The sequence below is a fragment of the Triturus cristatus genome, chromosome 7 (genome assembly GCF_964204655.1).
Source record: "Triturus cristatus chromosome 7, aTriCri1.1, whole genome shotgun sequence".
NCBI classification, from domain to species: Eukaryota; Metazoa; Chordata; class Amphibia; order Caudata; family Salamandridae; genus Triturus; species Triturus cristatus.
The window spans coordinates 1,013,997,671-1,014,017,465 of record NC_140590.1 but is presented as its reverse complement, the minus strand read 5'-3'; the positions used below and the strand labels follow the sequence as shown (position 1 = coordinate 1,014,017,465).

The window sequence follows — 19,795 nt, the reverse complement described above, 5'->3', positions numbered from 1 at the left end:
GGCAGATTCACCCCTGAACTTTTTGCCTTAAGCTCTGACATGGTGGTAGTGGTTTTAGACCTCTGGGCACTTTAGCACTGTGGGCCAGTGTAAAGTGCGGGCGCTCTCTGAGTGCGTGTGGTGAGATTGGCCTTCCCTCCCATAGGAATGCATGGAGGATATGTGTGTCCATGGTAATTCCTGATGTGAGTGGAGTGCAGGGTCGAGGTTACTATGTGCGAACTCGTGGGAATAAATGCTGCGCAATGGTGTGCACAGATTTATGGTGACTGGTGGAGAAGTGCCACTTCTAGAAGTTGGCATTTCTGTGTGCTGTGTGTCTGCCTACCTGGTGTGAATTGCATGTCTGGCTTGTGATTGACAGGGGCTGGGAGGGCTGGGGAATTTCAGGAGCCAGGGTGAGTCTGCCCGGTCGTGAATGGAGAGATCTGCATGTAGATGGGAGGGAGGAGTTGCACCTGGGACCTGAATAGGGCTGGGCCTTCCCTCCACAATGCTGGCTCCACCTCCTGTGGTCCGTCTGATGTCCCTGGCCTGTCCTGTGAATAGAGAGGGGAGCTGAGCAAAGCAAAGTGCTCCTGAACCAGTTGTATCTGGTTCTCCCCTTGCTCTACAGTTGCAGAACAAAGGAAAATGCTGTATAAAAGAAGGGGCTGTGACCCCATGAAAAGGTTCTTGCTCTGGACTTGAATCTACCAGGGGTGTGCTGCTGCTTGCCTCCCTGGGCCCTGCCCTGCCCCTGGAAGCCTGGAGGATTTCTTGGGACCCTTCTGCCCTGTATTGCCCTCTTCATCTGTGAGGACCTTGTTGCTGGGACCCTTTTGCTTCAGTTGCTATTCGTTGGGACTTTGTGGTTTTGTACACCCTAGCGCCTCGTGAGCGCTTTATTCTTATTTTCTTGCAGAGCGCTGTAATTATTCCAGGAGGGAGCGCTTCTGCATCCCACTCGCAGCGCTGGGCTGCAATCACCTCAGCGGGAATCCCCAGCGTAGGGATTCCCCCGTGGCCCCTTCATTGCGGGTGCCCACCCCGCTTATTAGAATCTAACGCGGGTGTGCCCACCCCGCTTCTAAATTTATTTTCTATCTCGAGGGAGCCTACCCCTCGTTTTGCGCCACAGAATAAATCACCGCCGCGGCCCGCGGCAAAACCGGAAGTCAGGCGGCCAGACGCCTGGAGCGGGGCGGGACTTCTGCTTGAGGGAAGGAAGTCCCGTTCGCCGCCCGAGATCCACCCGGAGCCTCGCAGGCTCCTTCTACAAGTCCCGGTCCCAAGGAGAGGGAGAGCCCCGTAGGCGCCCACGAGTCCAGATGAGAGGCGGGGGCGGGGGGGGGGGTGGCTCGAGGCTCATTGCCAGTGCCTGCCCCCACCGCGAGTGAAGAGGAGTCCTGTCCGGTGAGTGATGCCGGTTGGGAGAGGGGCCCATGTTCGGTCCCAGACCCCCCCCAAGGGTACCTTTATTCGCAGCGCTAGTGCGCCCCATGTATTGGGGGTCAGCTCCAACCTTTGGGGGCATTATTTAATTACCAAGCCCCGAGTGGCTCCAGCCATGGGCATGTACTGTTTATTTAAAGCGCCAGTCCTTTTCACAGTGTTTGGGGGCCAGTTCTTTCTCTAGTTTGCGCATAATTACTTCAGGAGCCAGTGTGCTCCAGGGGACATGAGGTGTAGAGCCTAGGTGGCTCCAACGTTGGGCACATCTATTTCCAGGGCCAGTAGGAGCCCCTGCCCACATCTTGATATTTACAGCTGCGCAGCAATTAGTGCCAGCTGCATCGTTTAGGCCCCCATGTTATGGTTCTCAGCTACCCAGCAAGTAGTGGGTAGCTGCAACGTTTAGGCCTGCGCAGATTGCGCACCCTTGACTTTCGTTGCCAAGGCAGCAGCCCTGACTTTCTGGACACAGGGCATTTAAGCCCCCTTTGGGATGGCCAGTTTGCCAGGGAGATTGTTAGGTTTATAGGGCGCCAGGCCCTACTGTGATTTTGGGTGCTAGGAAATGTGATCCATGTAGAATGATTTACGCACCTGTGTTCTATACCTCTAAATATGGTATCTATGATTATGAGGTTGTTTTGCATCTAATGTGTTTATGCTAGTGAGATTATGGCCCACTGTGTGATTTACGCCCCTAATGTAGTTATAATTAGGGGGTCAGGGTCTAATGCGTTTAGACTTGGGAGAGGACGGCCTCATGTGTTAATGATGGTGAGGTTGGTGCAGAATGTAGTGTGCGCCTGATGTGATACTGTGCCTAATGTAGTTGATGTTACAGGCTGATGCTAAGTACAGTGATTACCAGTAGTACTGGTTGTGTTCTATGTTTATGATAAATTCTACATTTACTAAGTTCACTTTGTGATGGTACTGACAGTGGTCTAGTTGGCCCTGTCAGGTGTAAATAATCCCTTGTAGATATGACCCAGTGCCAGGTGGCACCTTGTATAATATGTGCTTACTATTCTAATGTGTTATGATAATACAAAGGCTATTTTTATATATAACCTTGTGTGGGGTTTCTTTTGTGGTGGGCCTGGGATGTTGTTGCTGTGTGCGTGCGCAAATGCTTTACACATTGCTTCCGGGATAAGCCTGACTGCTCGTGCCAAGCTACCAAAGGGGTGAGCAGGGGTTATCTTTGGCATGTAACTTCTTTGCCCTGACTAAAGCCTTAGCCAACCAGAAGTCCCATTTCTAACAATGGTGTGTCCTTCCATGCGCCTTCTTCAGTCATTGATGAAAACAACATTGTATCAATTCATATAGTACATTTCGAACAGTTACACAGGGCATAAAGTAAGAGTCCATAAAACTTGATATGTGCTCGCTAATTTGGGCCTATGGTCTGCCTTTACACCGAGGCTCGGTCTTTGCTTATGAGTTCTTTAAGTTGGCATGCAAATTTCGCTAGTCTTGCCAGTTCCATGGGGGTCTCTAAATTAAAAAGAAGTTTCTTTGCGTCTGAGCAGGTACGGGTGCAGTAATTTAAAAACAGAGGTTTCAATAAAGTGCAGCGTGCATGACTCAAATAAGGGCAGATACAAACTAGGTGAGCCAAAGACTTCTCGTACAGATGACACAATCTGCAAGAGATGACCACCTCGAGGGATTTCCAGCTAATGTTTATGTCTTTTATTGGCATGACCATAAGTCCGACTGACTGGATTTGCTTTAAGATTGATATATTCAGTGCTGAGTCAAGATATGGCTGGCTCAGTTAGTCCTTGTAGGAGCTGGCTAAGTTCCATATATTGCTACTAGAGGACTCTGTGAGCCCCAGGTCGTCTTGCTTGGATAATACTCTTACTGGTTTCCTTAAAATGGTTTTTAAAATACCCGGTTGATTAATAAAATACCCCCAGTTGGACAAGTCAAGGTGCAGTTCAGTGCAGCAGTAAATAGGGAGTCTGCCTGGGGATTTTTGCCTTTAGTGAACATTTCTTTCAGGGTTGCTTTTATTGTATTTTGGGGGGGGGGGCTGCACATATCCCCAGATGGTAGCGGATGATCGATGCCCAGTGTTCCTAGGATTGTTTACTTAGTCCGAATTCCAGCCGTACTAACGCATTCAGGGCGTGGGCGGGTATCTGGAAAATCTGTTTAAATGCTTGGCAATTGGCAGACTCCATGGTGTTGGTTAATGCCCCAGAAAAGATTAGTTGCCCAAGAAATTGAGGAAAGTAACTTAGCTTTTATAATCTTTCGGACTGGGTTGGTTGTCGGTAGTCCACTCTTATCAGAATACATCTACGAGAGATAGCCTCTTGGAAACTTCCAGCTGACATTATGCGTTCTTCTTGGTGGAAAAAAGATCGGTCTAGTATTCTCCCCATTGTTGGAAGATGGCCCGCACCACCTCCGAGTGTAACTGCCATTCATGGTCCACATGCGTTGGCCGCTCAGTTGGTCTGCCTTTGCATTTAGAGACTATGACACTTTGTTCACCACCAAGGAAATTTCCTGGTGGTCCAGGCACTTCCAGAGGCAAAGAGCCTTCTGGGAAAGGACGCAAAACCCCACTATGCACTGCTTTTTGCAGTACCACATGGTGGTGGTGCTGTCCTTGAGCATCTATACCAACCTCACTGCAGGTCTTTTGCAGTCTTCTCTGAAATTTGGATACAGTCTAGCAGAATACTGTGATGCTGTGCCCACTCGGACATTAGATTTCGCTGCAGACTCCCCCCATGTGCAATCTGGAATGGTTCAGAAGCAGGATGCATGAGGCCAGCAATCTCAGCAGCCTTAGTTATCTGCACCAAGATCCAGGGCAGAGGCTGAAGCATTGGGATAATAACATGTTACACCTGTCAGCCTTTGGGTGGTCTTCCCCCCCCAAACATTTTGCTTTTGACCTCCACGTTTTGCTGTATCTTTTTGTTGGCCTTAGGACCCTGAGCACTTTACCACTGCTGACCAGGTTTGTGATTGGTGTATACCTGATTGGTATACTTAATTTACTTGTAAGTCCCTTGTAAAGTGGTACCCCCTATACCCAGGGCCTGTAAGTTAAATGCTACTGGCAGGCTGCAGTAATGATTCTGCCATCAACAGAAGTAGTCATGTAAGTCACCCCTAGGGTAGGCCCTAGGTTGCCCTAAGGGCACGGTGCTATGTAACTAAAAGGTAGGACAAGTACCCTTATGTTTGACATGTTCTGGTAGTGATAAACAGCCTATATCGTGTTTCACAAATGTGAGGCCTACTCCTCTCGCAGGTTAGCATTGGTAATTCCTTAATACACTATTAAGCTGTAATTCCTGATCAGAGAGGATTAGCTTATTCATGTTTCATAAATTTGCATGGTAGTTATAAATCCTACTTACAGGTGAAGTTGAATTTAACGTTACCATTTTAGAAATGCCACTTTTAGAAAGTGGAAATTTCTCTGCACTTACTGCTCTGTCTCCAATACACGTCTGAGCTAGGCTAGGTGACAGCTACATTTGTGCATTCCCTCTAGACAGCCACAACACAGGGCACTCAACTGCATCTGCATTCATCTGCATGCTTATGGGTCTTCCTGGGAAAGAGTGTCAGGAACTTAATGCCGGTAATACACTGACTGCCCATTGCATGCGTGTCGAGCATCACTCCCTAACTTCAACTCCCGGCATGCAACGCGAATCAAGGCGCATGCGACGCTGACGCGACGCAGGCTGCGAGGTTAAGGACGGCAGATTGAATCATTCGCTGCCGATAATTCTGGGAATGCCCGTAGCAGACTTCTCCAGCGGACATCGGACTTCTGGGCGGTAAGAGTGCGCAAGCACAGTCTATCGTATCGCCATAGACTGAGGGAGACAGATGAGTTCTCTAAGCTCGCTGTCTCCTCTGCTGTTGTGACTCCTCTGCTGGCCGAGACCAGCTTCGCCGGTCTCTTGCAGAGGAGCCTCTGTGTTTTCAGAGCCCATTTTCAAAGGCTAAAGCCCCCGTTGGAGAGACTACCTACCTTGGTTCTCATGCGGGGAGGTAACTGCCACCTTTCCATAATGTGGGCATTGGAAGCCCTTGGTTCTTGAGGGGCCTGGAATCCTCAAAAGGCACATACTGCTGACAAATTTGTGAACCGTTGTAGCGGTTAACGTAAACCTGGATTGTTTATATCAGACATGCTAGTGGTATTGTGTTCACATTAACAAACATACTCACAGACTGGATAAGGGCAAGACTATTTTTGTTACCGCGTCCAGATACACTCCTCCTCGTTTCGTTGTTTTGTTCTCCTTATGCTATATATAGGAAAGAGATACCTCAGAGGGTGTGTCGATACCACGACTCAGCATATCTGGCCTCACTCTATGTGCTCATCTGGTAGGTGTAGCGGGGGGGAACCAGTATACGTGTAGACCAGTGTTAGAAACCACTAAGATTATTTTCAATGTGTGTTTTTTTTTGTCTTTTACTAGTTACATGTTGTGATCCTGCCACCACCCTCTACTCTCTTCTGTAATACGTTCTACGCCTTGTTTATGTTTCAGGTGGGTGTGGTAGGCTTCGTGCATTAGTTCAGTTATTGCCTCTTTGACCTTGAGCCATCGCTTGTATTACGCTGAGCTCATATTGTGTCTTGTATCCTTCTCAGATCTCCTTCCCTGCTGTCCCTACCCTTTTCTTCCCCCGCTCGACGACCCCAATAGTCTATGTGTCGTTAATTGCCAGACTTGGGGCCGTCCAGGGGTGGGCCCCCTTTGAGCATCAACACGATCCTGAGGATTCAGAGCTGAGGAGGAGCCTGACAAAGAGGGAGAGGAGGAGCTAACACGTCACATGAATAGGTAGTGTCCTGTCCAACACAAAGAACTGATTTACCCCCCATCGCTAGGCTGGCAGACGGGACTGGGCTGAAAGTGGAACCTGTGCACTTCAGAGAATTCTTTTGAAGTCACCCCCACATCAAAGGCAATTTTGGGTAGAAGTACTTGGTGTCTGACCCCTCTTAGTAAGACACTTTGTTGGACCTATAACCAGACACTGTTGGCTCTACATCTGCACATTGCTAGAAAGACTGCAGTGCTGCTATGAGGGACTGCCACTTTGCTAACTGCTCTGCTGTACTGGCCTTCTGCTTGCTGAGCTGCAGGAGAGTCTGGCACTTTGCAACCAGCCTTGCTGTGCTGGCCTGCTGCCTACTACCTTTGTGCAGTGCTGGGCTGAACTACAAGTGTTCTCCAAGGGCTTTCTGGCTTTCCCCCCTGTTCTGGAGATCTCAGGATTACCAAAGATCTCACCCCCTTCCACTGCTGTGGGACTCTGTAGCTGGTGAGTCCGGCGAGTGGGTTTTGACACTGATCGGCTTGTGAGCCGATCGCTGCCTCGATCTTAGCATAATGACCCGAGCTTCACCTTTGCCAAGGGCTTGGTGATTCGCTTTTCAACAACCAGCATGGTCTATGAGGCTCAAGTTGTTCCGGCTGTCCTTGTGCCGCTCTAAGTGACTGCCACACTCTCAGCAGCTGCAGCGCCTTCCAGCATGGCTCTACTGTGATACGTTGCCCAAGTGACCAGAGGCATGTCAAGGGCGCGAGGTTTGTCAGCCGTCGTTGTGACCCAGATCAACTGACGACGAAGGGTCCACTCACAAGTCCCGCGGACAACTCGATTAAAAGGTACTGTACTGAGGAGTCAGACCTCGAGGTTCCAGTCAAAGAGCCACACATTCAAAGGCGGTTCACCTTTAGTTAAATTTCCCTGGTACCAAGGGGTAACAACGAACCTCTAATGCCGTATTGTGCACTGCTTTGCCCTGCCACAGAAGGGGTACTACTTATCAGAAACCACACGATGGTACATGCTACTTAATGACTGCAAAACATGTTTTTTCTAGCACTGTGATTACTGTGAGCCTTTAATGTGATAACTTGAAAAGTGTACATTGCATTTTTGTAATTTTGGTCTTGTTTTGTTTATAATACAATAAGCAATTTTTATAAACTGGTTTGGAGTCTTTTTGTGGTGCATTAATTGTGTTACTGTGCAAGTGTGTTGCACATATTCTTTACACATGGCCCCTATGGATAAGCCTGACTGCTCCGTGCCAAGCCACCAGAGGGACAGTACAGGTTATCTTAGGTGTGTATCTAGCGGACTTTGACTAGATTGGTGGGTTCTGCCTGGCCAGGGTCTATACCTTAGCCAACCAGAAACCCCATTTCCAACATAGCATAAATGTCCTACACTCTCCAGAGGAAAGGCAAAAATTGTACTGTATACAGAACGGCTCAGATGAACTGCAGCTTTTGCTAAGGAGTCAAATGTGACTTTGGTATGTGGTTAGGGAACCCCCAACGATGTTAAGACATTCACCATAGTTTGGAGATGGTTGATGACTGCCTGGTGCGAGTCCACCTTCAACAACCAGTTGTCAAAGAAGGGGAGACTGGAACCCTTGACCTTTGAACGTGGTCTGAGACTACTACCATCACTATCGTGAATATCCAAGGGGCACAGAAGATCCCCGGGTGAAGCTCCTAGACCTCATTCAGGCATGTAGTTGAAGTGCCACACCTCTGGCAATCACCCGACCTAAGCAGTTGGTTCTATCCGAACCAGAAAAGATTACAAACATTGCTGTGTTGCATTCATCCTAGAAAGCTTGGGTTCGGAACGCTAGGAGGTCGTCCGGAACTGCTGGGAGAATTTGATCCATCGTGATGCCTAAGAGAGTATTTGTGAGGACATCATTGAATGGCAACAGAGGTCCTGTAGGTGCCTGGCCAGACAGGAGTACCTCTGTAAGAGAATTAGTCTTTACCTCCATAGTGGGTAGTTGTAGTTCGAGTACTTCTGCCGCCCTTTACAACAAAAAGGTGAAGGAGGTGCTTTCTTGTATTGCTGGGCTAGGAGGATACACAAGGTCAGTGTTTGAGGAAGTATCAAGGCCACTGGGTATCCTTATAGTTTCTCATGCCAATTGCCCTCATAGTATTGTGGGACAAAATCATCCCCTTCATCAAAATTGTTGCTATCTGAATCAGTGTTACAAAAACATTTCGTAAAGCATGAGCTCTTCCCTGTTCTAAAGGCAAGTTATCATAATTTCAGGGGTTACCAGGTGCCTGCTCTCCAATGGGATCAAACGTGGCATTAGTTAAGGTCAACACAAGTTTGGCTGGGAGGCCGCAAGCACAATGGATTGTGCATCCTCCTCCGGCATGGATGCAAAGGAACTGGCACAAGGAATGCAACCAGGACCAAAATCTGCACCAGAGTCAGGGTGGAACCCCAAATGGTTTCAGAGGGGCACAGATGGCCCGAGAGTGGACCCGCTGGTGGAAGTCCAACCGACGCTCCTGTGGTTCATTAAAGCTTGAAGGCGTGCCAGAGGGAACTGGCAGAGTGCCGAAGATAAGCAGCATGACTTCTCGAACAGCCTCAACTTGCTGCAGTGTCACCTATGGATCAAGGAATTCAGGGGTCACCAGGACCAAACTTGGTATTGGCTCCTCAGGAGATTGAGAGCGAGACCGGAAGGTAGGTGGATGACCTTTCGCCTTCTCTGTAGTTTGAGAGTTATGGGAAGGGGCAGAGTACTGCTTGGACTTCTTGTGTTTCTTTTTTTAACTTACTCGAAGAGTTCAACAGAGACAAATATCTGATGGGTGAAAGTCTTCGTGAACTGCACCTTTCTTTCAACTGTTTACTGCATGGAATCCATCGACATTTGGGGACAAAGATTCGCCTTCTGGTCCAATATAGTCTTCAGTTTCATTTGGACACAGTTGCTGTAGGACATGGAGTTGTGTTCTAACCCCAGGTACCACAGGCATGCCTCAAGAGCATCAGTCACAGACATCTGTCTGTGACAGTCCCTATAAGGTTTAAAACTTGCTTTGGAAAGGGTCATCTTCTCTTGCACACTGGAATCTAGAACTATTTGTGAAGAAAAGTCCTGTCAAAGATAAAGGAGTAGCTGTGGATCCACGTCTGAACGTATTGAAAGAAAGGACACACATCAGCATGCATGGGCGGTGTATATCTGCGACCCTGATTGTCACTTCTGGAGTGGAAAATTGTTGTCACTGAGTCACATGACGCCACCTACCGGCTTCCAGATTCAGTCTAACATCTGGAGAATATTCACAAGGTGAGGAATCTGTGGTTAGAAGTATCCATCAAATGGAAAAGTGATGAAGCAAAGGTGTACTCCACACACCTCACAAAAAGCGTTACAAATATATACAATTTCTGCACAATGTAACTCAAAAGTGAGAATGAACTGAAGTATAGCTTAATTTGATGTTATCAAAATGTCTTGCATTCCAAGGAGAAAACACACTAAATAGCACCACACTAGTATGGCTTTTCAAATATAACATTGCAATGGTGAGTTGGGAACATCACCAATACTGGAAATAAGACTCCAATAGAATAAACTTAAAATATGAGACTTTCATGCAATAAGAAACAGCGCTCACATTGTATTTCCACTTGGTAATTCCAATGCCCCCAAATACACAAACAAGTGGATATGAAAATAGAATTTTAAATATTTTAAATCAGATTCCAAAAATCAACAACTGACTAGTTTAATATCCCTACCACTTTATGCACTACTGGTTGTATCAAGAGACAAAGTTTTCAGTCTCAACATATTTCATATTTGGGCGCATCTTCCTTAGAGATTGAAAGCCATCCAAAATTAATCAAGTCTTTCTAGAACTGAAAAAATAAATCAAAGGCTGTAGTTTATTGAACTGAAACATAACACTTGTCTCTCACTTGATGAAACTTTGCCTTCTGGATAATGGCTTTCAGAAAACAAGAAACATTTAATTTAATACACTGTCTGAGCTAAATTCGATCTTGGTCTAAGCTCTACGGTGAACACATATTGTAAATAAAAGCTAAGGGTTAGGGGCAGGTATGATGGTAGGAATGTTTCTATTACGCCACTTTTCCGAAAAATCACTTCCAACTCACATATTGAGTTACATTAGGCAACAATTTAAGTCTTCGTTTAACACAATCATATTTTCTTTTTAATTCAAATGTAAGACTATTCAATCAATACACACAAGAACATTTTCCTACCCACCTCAGAAAATAATTAGTCATTCCACAGACATTACAGACATTGAGAAAAAGGTGCCTTATTTAGAATTTAACTGGTGGGATATCCATCTGCCAACTGCTGTGTGTCTTCTCTTGCCAAGGAGAAGGGGTTAATCAACATGTTTCGAGTGGACCACCCTGGCAGCGGGATATTCACCCACGCGGATGCATATCTGCACTGAGAGTGGCCAAGCGATGGCCATAACCCTTGCAGTACTGCGTTCCATGTCTGCATCATATGATATGCTTCAATCAACAAAAGCAGGCGCTGGAGATGTACCTTCACAGTTCGAATTAACAAGTATAGAGACTAATATATAATGCACAAGATTAACTGCGCCGCTAATCTTACCAGCAAATAGCAAAGCACAGTCTAGCTAATGTATAGATAAAAGGCCCGACCCCAAAAGTGCAAGATTGGCTGCGAGATGCCACCGTATGAAATGAAAGAGCCGAAACATATGCAGCATTGCAGACTATTAGAGCTAAACCATTATATGGGGCCAACTCAGAGGTTTTCTGGCAGAGCGAGAGATACGTCTTGCCTGATACACTTTGTACAAAGAGATCCCCTAGCTAGATTACAACATGGAGACTACAAAGAACAGACAAGACGATATAATTTATAAAGCATGGATCCAGGAAATGAATTAAGAAGCCATCTGCTAATTGTGTTGAATACCTTCATTTATGTACTTGTTCATCATTTGATATTCACTTGATAAACTGACAGTTATTATAATACGGTGTAGCACTACCACGATCTGATGTGTAGTCAAAGAATCATTTTCTCTGTCGATCTGGAAACCATGTTGATCAATAAAAACTTAGGGCCAGATGTAGGTGGCCAAATACCGATCGCTAACGCTGAAATTTGCAGAATTTCAGTGTTTGCGATCGGTATTTGGCTGAGAGCAATGTAGGTTAGTTTAAACCTACTAGCAAAATAAGGAATCGCAAAATTTGCTATTCCTTATTTTGCTCTTGCATTTAAGGAATCGCAAATTGCGATTCCTTAAATGCAATGTAGGTAGCACAAAAGAAAGTGCACTTTAGGCTTAAGGAATTGCTAATTACCACCAACTTCAAGTTGGTGGTAATTAGCGATTTCCTGTAAAAATGCACTTTTTTTTTTTTTTTAAAGTGGCATGTGGCACACATTCATGCCCTTAGGGCATGTATGTGCGCCACATGTGCACACATGCACATTTCAGGGGTGCAACAGGGTGTCCTTTTGACACCCTGGCACCCTTGAAATAGCTCCCGCTATTTGCAATTCCTTAATACCGAATCGCAAATACTGAATATCTTCCCATTCATTCCTATGGGCCTCCTAGCCCATAGGAATGAATGGGTAGGTATTTCTTATTAACGAATCTCAATTTGCGATTCGTTAATAAGGAATTTTAAGGAATCGCTAATATTTTAGCAATTCCTACCTACATTCAATTTAGCGAGTCCTTAATAGCGGTTCGTAAAAATCGGTATTAAGGACTCGCTAAATTGAATTTACCCACCACATCTGGCCCTTAGTCATTTTATTTTTAAAGTCTGACTAAGTCAGGATGTTTTCAAGCATGGATAAGAGGAACTCCTGCAGTCCATGTGTGTGAAACCTGTACTGAGCAATTTCAGGACCGCAAAGAATCCAAATGTGTATACCAGCTTACGGCATCTACAATAGGGGTGGGCGAGCCACTCAAGGCACGAGCCAGCAGAGGCATGGCTCAGCTCGAGGCCTCGTGCCTAAAACAAGCAAAGCATTAATGTGGCTTCTGCCTGCCACCCACGCTCTAGCATCGTGCGAAAAGATGTAAAAACAAACATAGCCCATTGGTGTTAAAATGGAGAGAAAGAGGTAGCCATCATCTAGTGGGTGGACTGCATTATGTGAAACCAGTAAGCCTGGAACCGATCCTGGCTTCCCTGCTTGATAAAACTGAGCGATCCTAGGCACATATTGTATTTTATTATTTATTATTACATGTGAGCGGGCTTTCGGATACATGAGTTGAGCTATGTGATACACACAAGAAATCTGATGTATTAAGGTGAAACGCTTCTGCATGTGGATACTTTTTTTTTTAAATGTAAAGAGATGGTCATATTTTCTGTTTGTTTCATGATGTAGATGTCAACTATTTTTAGGACTGGGCTCGTGCACGGGCTCGGCGCTGGACCGGCTCTCGTTTGTTGGCTCGCCCACCTCTAATTTGCACCCAATGGACATTCTGCAAAAGGCAGTTCTGCAGCTCGCCAAATTCACAACTGTGTTTCCAGAACCCCAGCTCCTCGAAGGACAGATAAAATTACAAACTTACCGTTTTCACAAGCTCCTGGTCCAGCTCGTGAAGCCTGTCCGACGACCCCTCCAGCTGCTGCAGGTCGGATCTCACATTTCTGAGCTCAGCCTGCCTTTTACTGAGCATGTCCGATTTCAGGTCTATGGTCCTTTCCAGCCCCGTCTTTTGGTCTCTGATTTCATCCATCTGTTTCTGCTTCAACGTTTCTTTTGTAGCAAAGTCTCTCTGCGCAAGAAAATACATGTATTAAAAACTGGGGATGCAAAAACCTTCTGCACGCTTGTTAGGATATGGTAAACAGAACATTTCTAAATACTGCCATTACATTTGTAAATAAAATATCGTGTTGCTATGTAAATTGCATTTATTTAGAAGCAGTTTCCACTATAACTGCAAATTAAACCCCAATCTCAGACACGAAGAGCGAGGCTTTTACTGTGCGCCAAAAGTTTGTAGCTGTGTCCAGGATCTTGTTTCCTTTATTTTCAGGTTACAGACAGGCGCGCGGATGGGATTCATACTACGGAGACTAGCAGACTGCGGATGTGCACATTGAGGAATTGACACCAGTATGTCACGCGTGAAGCGGACGCCTCTCTGTCTCATCATTCTAATTGCGTGCAACTATTCCGCCACCACCTGTCCATTCCTTGCATCACAGGCAAGCCAGATACGTTGGTACTGCAAACGGGGTTGTAAGGAATGTGAAATTTTACTGATCAACTTGTGAGGTTTTTAATCTATAAAAACAGTTTCCCACATAATCTAATTATTTTATATTCTCACCTTCGTGACTTAGAATTTGGTGTGTTCTTTTATTCATGGCACAGGAAAAACGTTTATGAATATTTTTACATGGTGCTGATCTACCTACTCCCCAACTGAGCGACGGAGACAGCATTGGTCGTTTAAAGGCAGACAAGTGAGACAAATTGTATCTTTAGTTATTCAGATAGCAGAAAATGATTAGTTTAGGCCCAGTTTTTATAATCAACTTTAAATGTAAAGCATGCTAAACAATATGATGAAAAGTATGTGGAAGCAAAATGTATCACTAGCTATTGTCATGACCCTCATTTATCTTTCGTGCCCTCTCCTTTCCAACTTTGTTAAGTATATATCAAATCTAGTTATAAACAACGCAGGCACTTGTACAACAATGCAAAATTGCAGGCGGTTAATAAATGTTTTATATTATACTAGGGCCAGCAATGGTAACACAATCACATAGGTCATGTACCATTGTTCGGTCTAACGGATTTAAAATGGTTCTGCAAGCAATATTTTAATGACGGCCCAAATGAGCCAGAAAGTGAAGAAATATCTCGTTTTACACACGGCCAGGCAAGCTGAATTGCCGCGAGGTAACAGAGAATTAAAGAGAAAAGTATTAGCAATCTGCGTGTGTCCGGGTGCTATTACTCGATCGGGTGGCGGCCATATTGAAAGTGTATTACATTATCACTCTGACCAAAGTGAACTATAAGAAACCGGATGTGTTCCATGGTGCAGTAGCAGCATGTTGTTGATTTTTAAAAGCTAGTCTCCGGTGTACAAATATGAAGAAAAACAAAACAACGACATGATCACTTTGGACTAGGTGATCTATTGATGAACCGATTATTTCCATGATGCAGTGACAGACTGTTTTGTTATGAGCTGGTCCCCCATGTATGAATATGAGGAGAGAACGAAGCCACAACCCTACAATAGGGTTTTCACAATTAGGAGCTTCATACTTTGAATACTCGCCCTTTATCTCAAAATAGAGGTATGTGCAATTAGCATCATTACGTTAAATCGTTTTTCAGCCCTAGTTTCCCTGCCTTAAAACTGATTTTTGATTATCACTTTGCACCCAATCTATGTAGAATCTGGTCCTTGGGAAAAACCTTAATTCTCTCACCTGGAGGAGAGGTGGTATTTATGTGAAATCAGGAACGTTAGTCTCTGGCATGGACGAGACCATTTATATACCTTCGGGACGGAATTACAACCAACAGTAAGGTTGGTTTTATATTACTATCCATCCATCTCGTGCCTTGGTTGCATTCCGGAGTACTAATGTCTCTGATTCAAGCTTTTTCCCTGCTTTCTCACAGGATCACAATCATAAGAATTGAGGTACCTTTACCTTACTTTCAAATAATACATGCATGAACTTTGGACTGGCGGCATTAAGAGGGGGGATAGGCCCATAATTCACACTAGCACAAAGCACAAGTCACCATTTTAACTAATGGAAGTTGCAATGCCGCAGGGCATAAAGGATTGTTTTAGTATGTCACGATACAGAAATATCGTTGAAAACCTTTGTAAATTATTTTACTGGACAACCGCATGAGTGCTGTCACAATAATCAGTCACGCAATTTCACCAGTGCTTTCCAAACACAATGTTGGTCTTCGTTGGATGAAAATCTCTCTATATGAAATAGTTTGGGCTCGTTAGATATTCCGTTTGTAATAGCTTGGGTTTCCACAAGCTTAAAAAGATCCTTTGAACTGTGCTGTTTCTTTTTTTAACATGTCACAGTGGGTGTCTGCCAATGGCGTTAATTGTCTCATACCCACTTTGCTACAATTGAGTACCCTATATGTTTTATAGCCCTGAAGAAGTCGCTGTGTACTGTGTGGTAGCGATGAAACACGTGTTGGCTAGGCTAAGGCTTTGAACGAAGGAACGCACAACAAGGACAATAAATCCTGGAACCACACAAAGCAGCGGATGAAGAGTGTTTTTTCCTCTTTTCTCTCATAATTGTACTAACTAAGTTTGTTTACTACGAGCGTGTGCAGGGGACTTTTGAGCTTTTTGTTTGTGGTTTACCAGAGTTTAGGGAGAGGGGTGGTTCTCCCTACCCTTTTGCACTGCACTCATATTTAATTTCACCCAATGATATCCGCGCACTGCCTAAGAGCGCCATTACCCTACTAGAATAACCACAGAGCGTGTAGCATCCATTCTCTAACTAACCAAGCGCACTTTTACGGTGCTGGTATTTCAGCTTCTCTAATTTTTCAGTGTTGTTTTTCTCGACGTGTTCAAGGTGCACATTTACATTTTGCTGTCTTTTTCAGGTATTTGTCTTATTGAGAACAATCAGTAATTTTGCTCTATTAGCAGAGTGGCCAATCCGAGATCTCTCTTAATAACAGCGTGTCTCACAAGTACTTCTAATCAAAATGAACAGTGATGCTTTGGAACTTTGCCCTGTCTCAAACGAGAACATTCAAATGTCTCATTTTCTGTTTTTGGGTCCTAGCTTAACACAGCTACAAGGCTTATTCTGACTTGTAAACCAAAAGTGAAAATGCTTGCAACTTCATTAACTAGTTATTTAGGATCTACTCCTTGAACAACATTCTCACATCTTACTCAGGTCCGCTTTGCCTTAACAAAAGAGGGCAAACGTACGCCCCGCCATGTCTATAAATATGGGTGCAAGCATTCCCGCAACATCCTTCAGGTTTCAACTGTTGCCCTTGAGAAGGAGCACATAAGCATGGGGGTGAAACAAAGAAGAGAGAATACAGCTCACAGCGTACAGACCCAATGAACAACAAAGCATTGTAGCAGGTGTTAGTATCATATTATCATAACTTTGGTTCTTCCTCGGATTATCACACCGCTCTAAAAAAAAAAAAAAGAACATTTAATAAAGCAGGGAATATAGTGTTCTGCACACTAAACAGGCTCCCTATAACCTGCAAGGGCAGAGCTGGCAACCCGGCTGAAAACCGCACACCGCAGGCTCTAGAACTGCGAGGATCAAGTGTGCGACTATCAAGTCTAATGTTGGTGCAGTTCTATTGAATGTAGAGGGCTTGCATTCCTGGGCTGTTGAGTGGTTCATAAACCCTGCTAAACCAAGGTCGGAAATGGATATATTATCGGCCATAATTTACAAGACCCAAGCTCACATTTGGGGCAATTGCAAATTTCGCCTAAGACCATACTTTTCTCCAAAGCTGGACAACCAAGATTTGAGACATCCCTAACTATTTTAGACGTAAACTGTTGAAATAGCATAGGGGTTACCATCATCTGGTTTGCAGCAGCCTCTTCCCTCTCTTGTCTTTCTTTCAAAAGGGCTTGAAAGCTGTCCCTCTGGCGATCATTGAATGGCATCCGCTCATAGCCATCAAACTCCAACTCTGCCGCCAAATTATGGATCAAGGAATCCCTTTGCTTAATATTCTGCTGGTGGCGATCAGCTTGCAACTGCAGCCGTCCTTTAAAGAGGGTAGAAAGAGATGAGTCAAGCACACTTGTTCAATACAAACTGCTGAATGCTGTGTATCCGTAACGCATTCATGAAGTGTAAAAATACAAAATTTCTTAGCACACTAAAAAAAAAAACAGGAAATGCAAAAGAAAAAAAGTCACACAACCTTAAATGTATGTATATTTATGTATGTTTGAACGTATGTATTCATTTTGAGGCACATGGCACAAACCTATCATTGGAATACTACAAAAATATGAGAGCCAAGGAAATCGACTAAAAATTGTCTACATTGATTCAGGTAATGGGATTTCATTTCCTTTACTGCAGCCAGTTTACATTACAATGGTTATTTGATAAAAATGCTGAAGCTTCTATAGGTTGGAATTCAAAACTAATTTATACAGAAGACAACCCAACTTGTACCATATTTCCACCACCAGTATTATCCGAGCTTCGTACTACACCAGTAGTTCTTAACATTTTGAGTTCTGTGGACCACTGCTTAATCATGACTGGAATCCAGGGACCCCCACAGAATCATTACTGGAATCCAGGGTCTCCCACTGAGTCATTTCTGGAAGCCAGGGACCCTATCCTAAGCAATTTTATTGAGTATAACCACAAAACAATACACACAAATACAGAAACAAGCATTCATCAAACTAATACGCAAATCAGAAAATATTGTATTTAATTCACAAACGCATTGCGGCCATGAAACAGTCTGAGAATACAACCTTAATTGTTAGCTCCAATTCCAAATTCCTTCAAATTTACAGAATATTAAAAAAATGTAAATTCGAAATTTTTATTTATATACATTTTAATAATCTGTTAATATTATTTAATTTGATTTTCTAAGCAGTCGCGTACTGAGTAGGCGTCAAACTCCCAGGAGTCCCCAGAACCCAGGTTAAGAAACACTGTTCTACACCAATTGTAAAAAACCTTTATTTCACAGCAAAATAGTCACATAAATCACATGAATCCTCTCACTCTGAAGTCAAAGAAAGAAAGTTAAACACTATGCTCCCTCAGACGCCAGAGCCTGACATGTGGCCTCCGTATTTGAATGTACAGCAAATGTGACAAGATAAGAACAACATTTAAAGGCCTGTTTAAAGAAAGTGAGGACTCTTAGAAGAATACAGTAAACAGGCTATGTTACACAGGCGGGACAAATGCAAGCTGGACAGCCTAAAACAATTAAAAGCCAGTCAGTGATAACTTTATTTCGGCCGTTAGACCATAAAAGTGCACATAGGTACATCAACAGGTACAATAAAACAATAAATAATTTTACAATTTAAAAAGGAATTAAACAACACGTTATCATGTGAAAAGTAGATACAAAGATTAATTTAGAAAGATTTGTCTCCTGCGCCACATGCCATATAAATAGCGAGATACGGCGAATACAATGGGGGGGTGGGTATCATAAGTTAGGGACCTAAGAGCCTGCTTAAAATAACGAAATCCCAAATTCCTACAAATGGGAATTAACCAACATTTTCTAATTGCAGAGTATGCAGGGCAGAAGAACAACACATGTGAAACGGTCTCCAATTTGTAATTACATGCGGGACAACTTTCCTGATTCTGCGTCTGCCACTTAGCTGAAAAGGACCTGACTGGTAAAGTGCCGTGTCTTAGCTGAATGTATAATTTTCGAGCAAGCGGGGGTTCGATTTGATCCATGAATTCCTCAAATTTTAAGTCAGATTTAACTGTGAGGAACTCAGAAGTCAATCTTCCCACTGTTATAGAGCTCGAAAGTATTTGGAGATTCCGTGTACATATCAGTGAAGATAGTTCTTTCTTTGTTAAACCGGTACAAAAAGTTTCTGGGGAAGCCCAGAATTCCGGGAGTCCTAGACAGGCACTGGCAGCTTTGATATGTTGGAGCCAGGGGATCTTTTTAGATTTAAGGAGAGGCCAGATTGCAATGAATTCAGCTCTGTATGAGGCCAGTTCAGGAACCGACCACAACCTTTTCCAATACAAGATTGGTCTGGCACTTACAATCTCATCTATTGAGACTAGGCCAAAATCAAATTTCAAGGGAGTCAGAGGCGTGCTAGAGGGGAGCCCTACAAGTGTTCTTAAGAAGGACTGCTCAACCTTAGTAAGGGTCTCTGTTTGCTTATGTCCCCACAAATCAGCCCCGTAAATTACGGCCGCTCTGGCCTGTCGACAAAAAATCTCCAAAACAGGTGACACTGGTTTATAGGTCGATTTTTTAAAAACTTTAGTGAGACCCCCCACCAACTGGGAAAGCTTAAGCGTTGACTTGGTTATCTGCTTATCCCAGTTAAATTTCTCAGTCAGAGTGAGGCCTAGATAGACAAAAGTTTTAACCCTTTCAAGGGGAGTGCCGTATAGAATTGGGTTTGGACGTACCCGGTTAGGGGGGTTGAAAATCATAAATTTTGTTTTCCCCAGGTTGATTTCCAATCCCCGCTGCTCACAGAACTGTACAAAACCATCGAGTGTGTTTTGAATGCCCGATGATGTTCTAGACAACAACAGAGTGTCGTCTGCGAACATCAGAGCGGGCACTCGTCCTGTTACCAGTTTTGGGGCATCGTTGTTTACCACACAATTCAAATGGTCGACAAGACCATTGATGTAAAGGCTAAATAGTGTGGGGGCCAACACACACCCTTGGCGGACACCTTTACGAACAGGAAATCGATCAGTAAGGTCA

General features: G+C 44.2%; 1 protein-coding gene across 1 annotated transcript in view; it reads right to left on the bottom strand.

Moving 5' to 3' along the window:
* The window catches only part of RAD50 (RAD50 double strand break repair protein), a 495,519-nt gene that overhangs the window by 268,875 nt on the left and 206,849 nt on the right, over positions 1–19,795 (bottom strand). Inside the window, exons 9-10 of the mRNA XM_085618052.1 lie at positions 16,899–17,092; positions 12,876–13,082 (exon numbers count right to left, since the gene is read on the bottom strand). Of these exons, the coding sequence (XP_085474178.1) occupies positions 12,876–13,082; positions 16,899–17,092 (401 nt within the window). The remainder of the gene's footprint in view (positions 1–12,875; positions 13,083–16,898; positions 17,093–19,795) is intronic.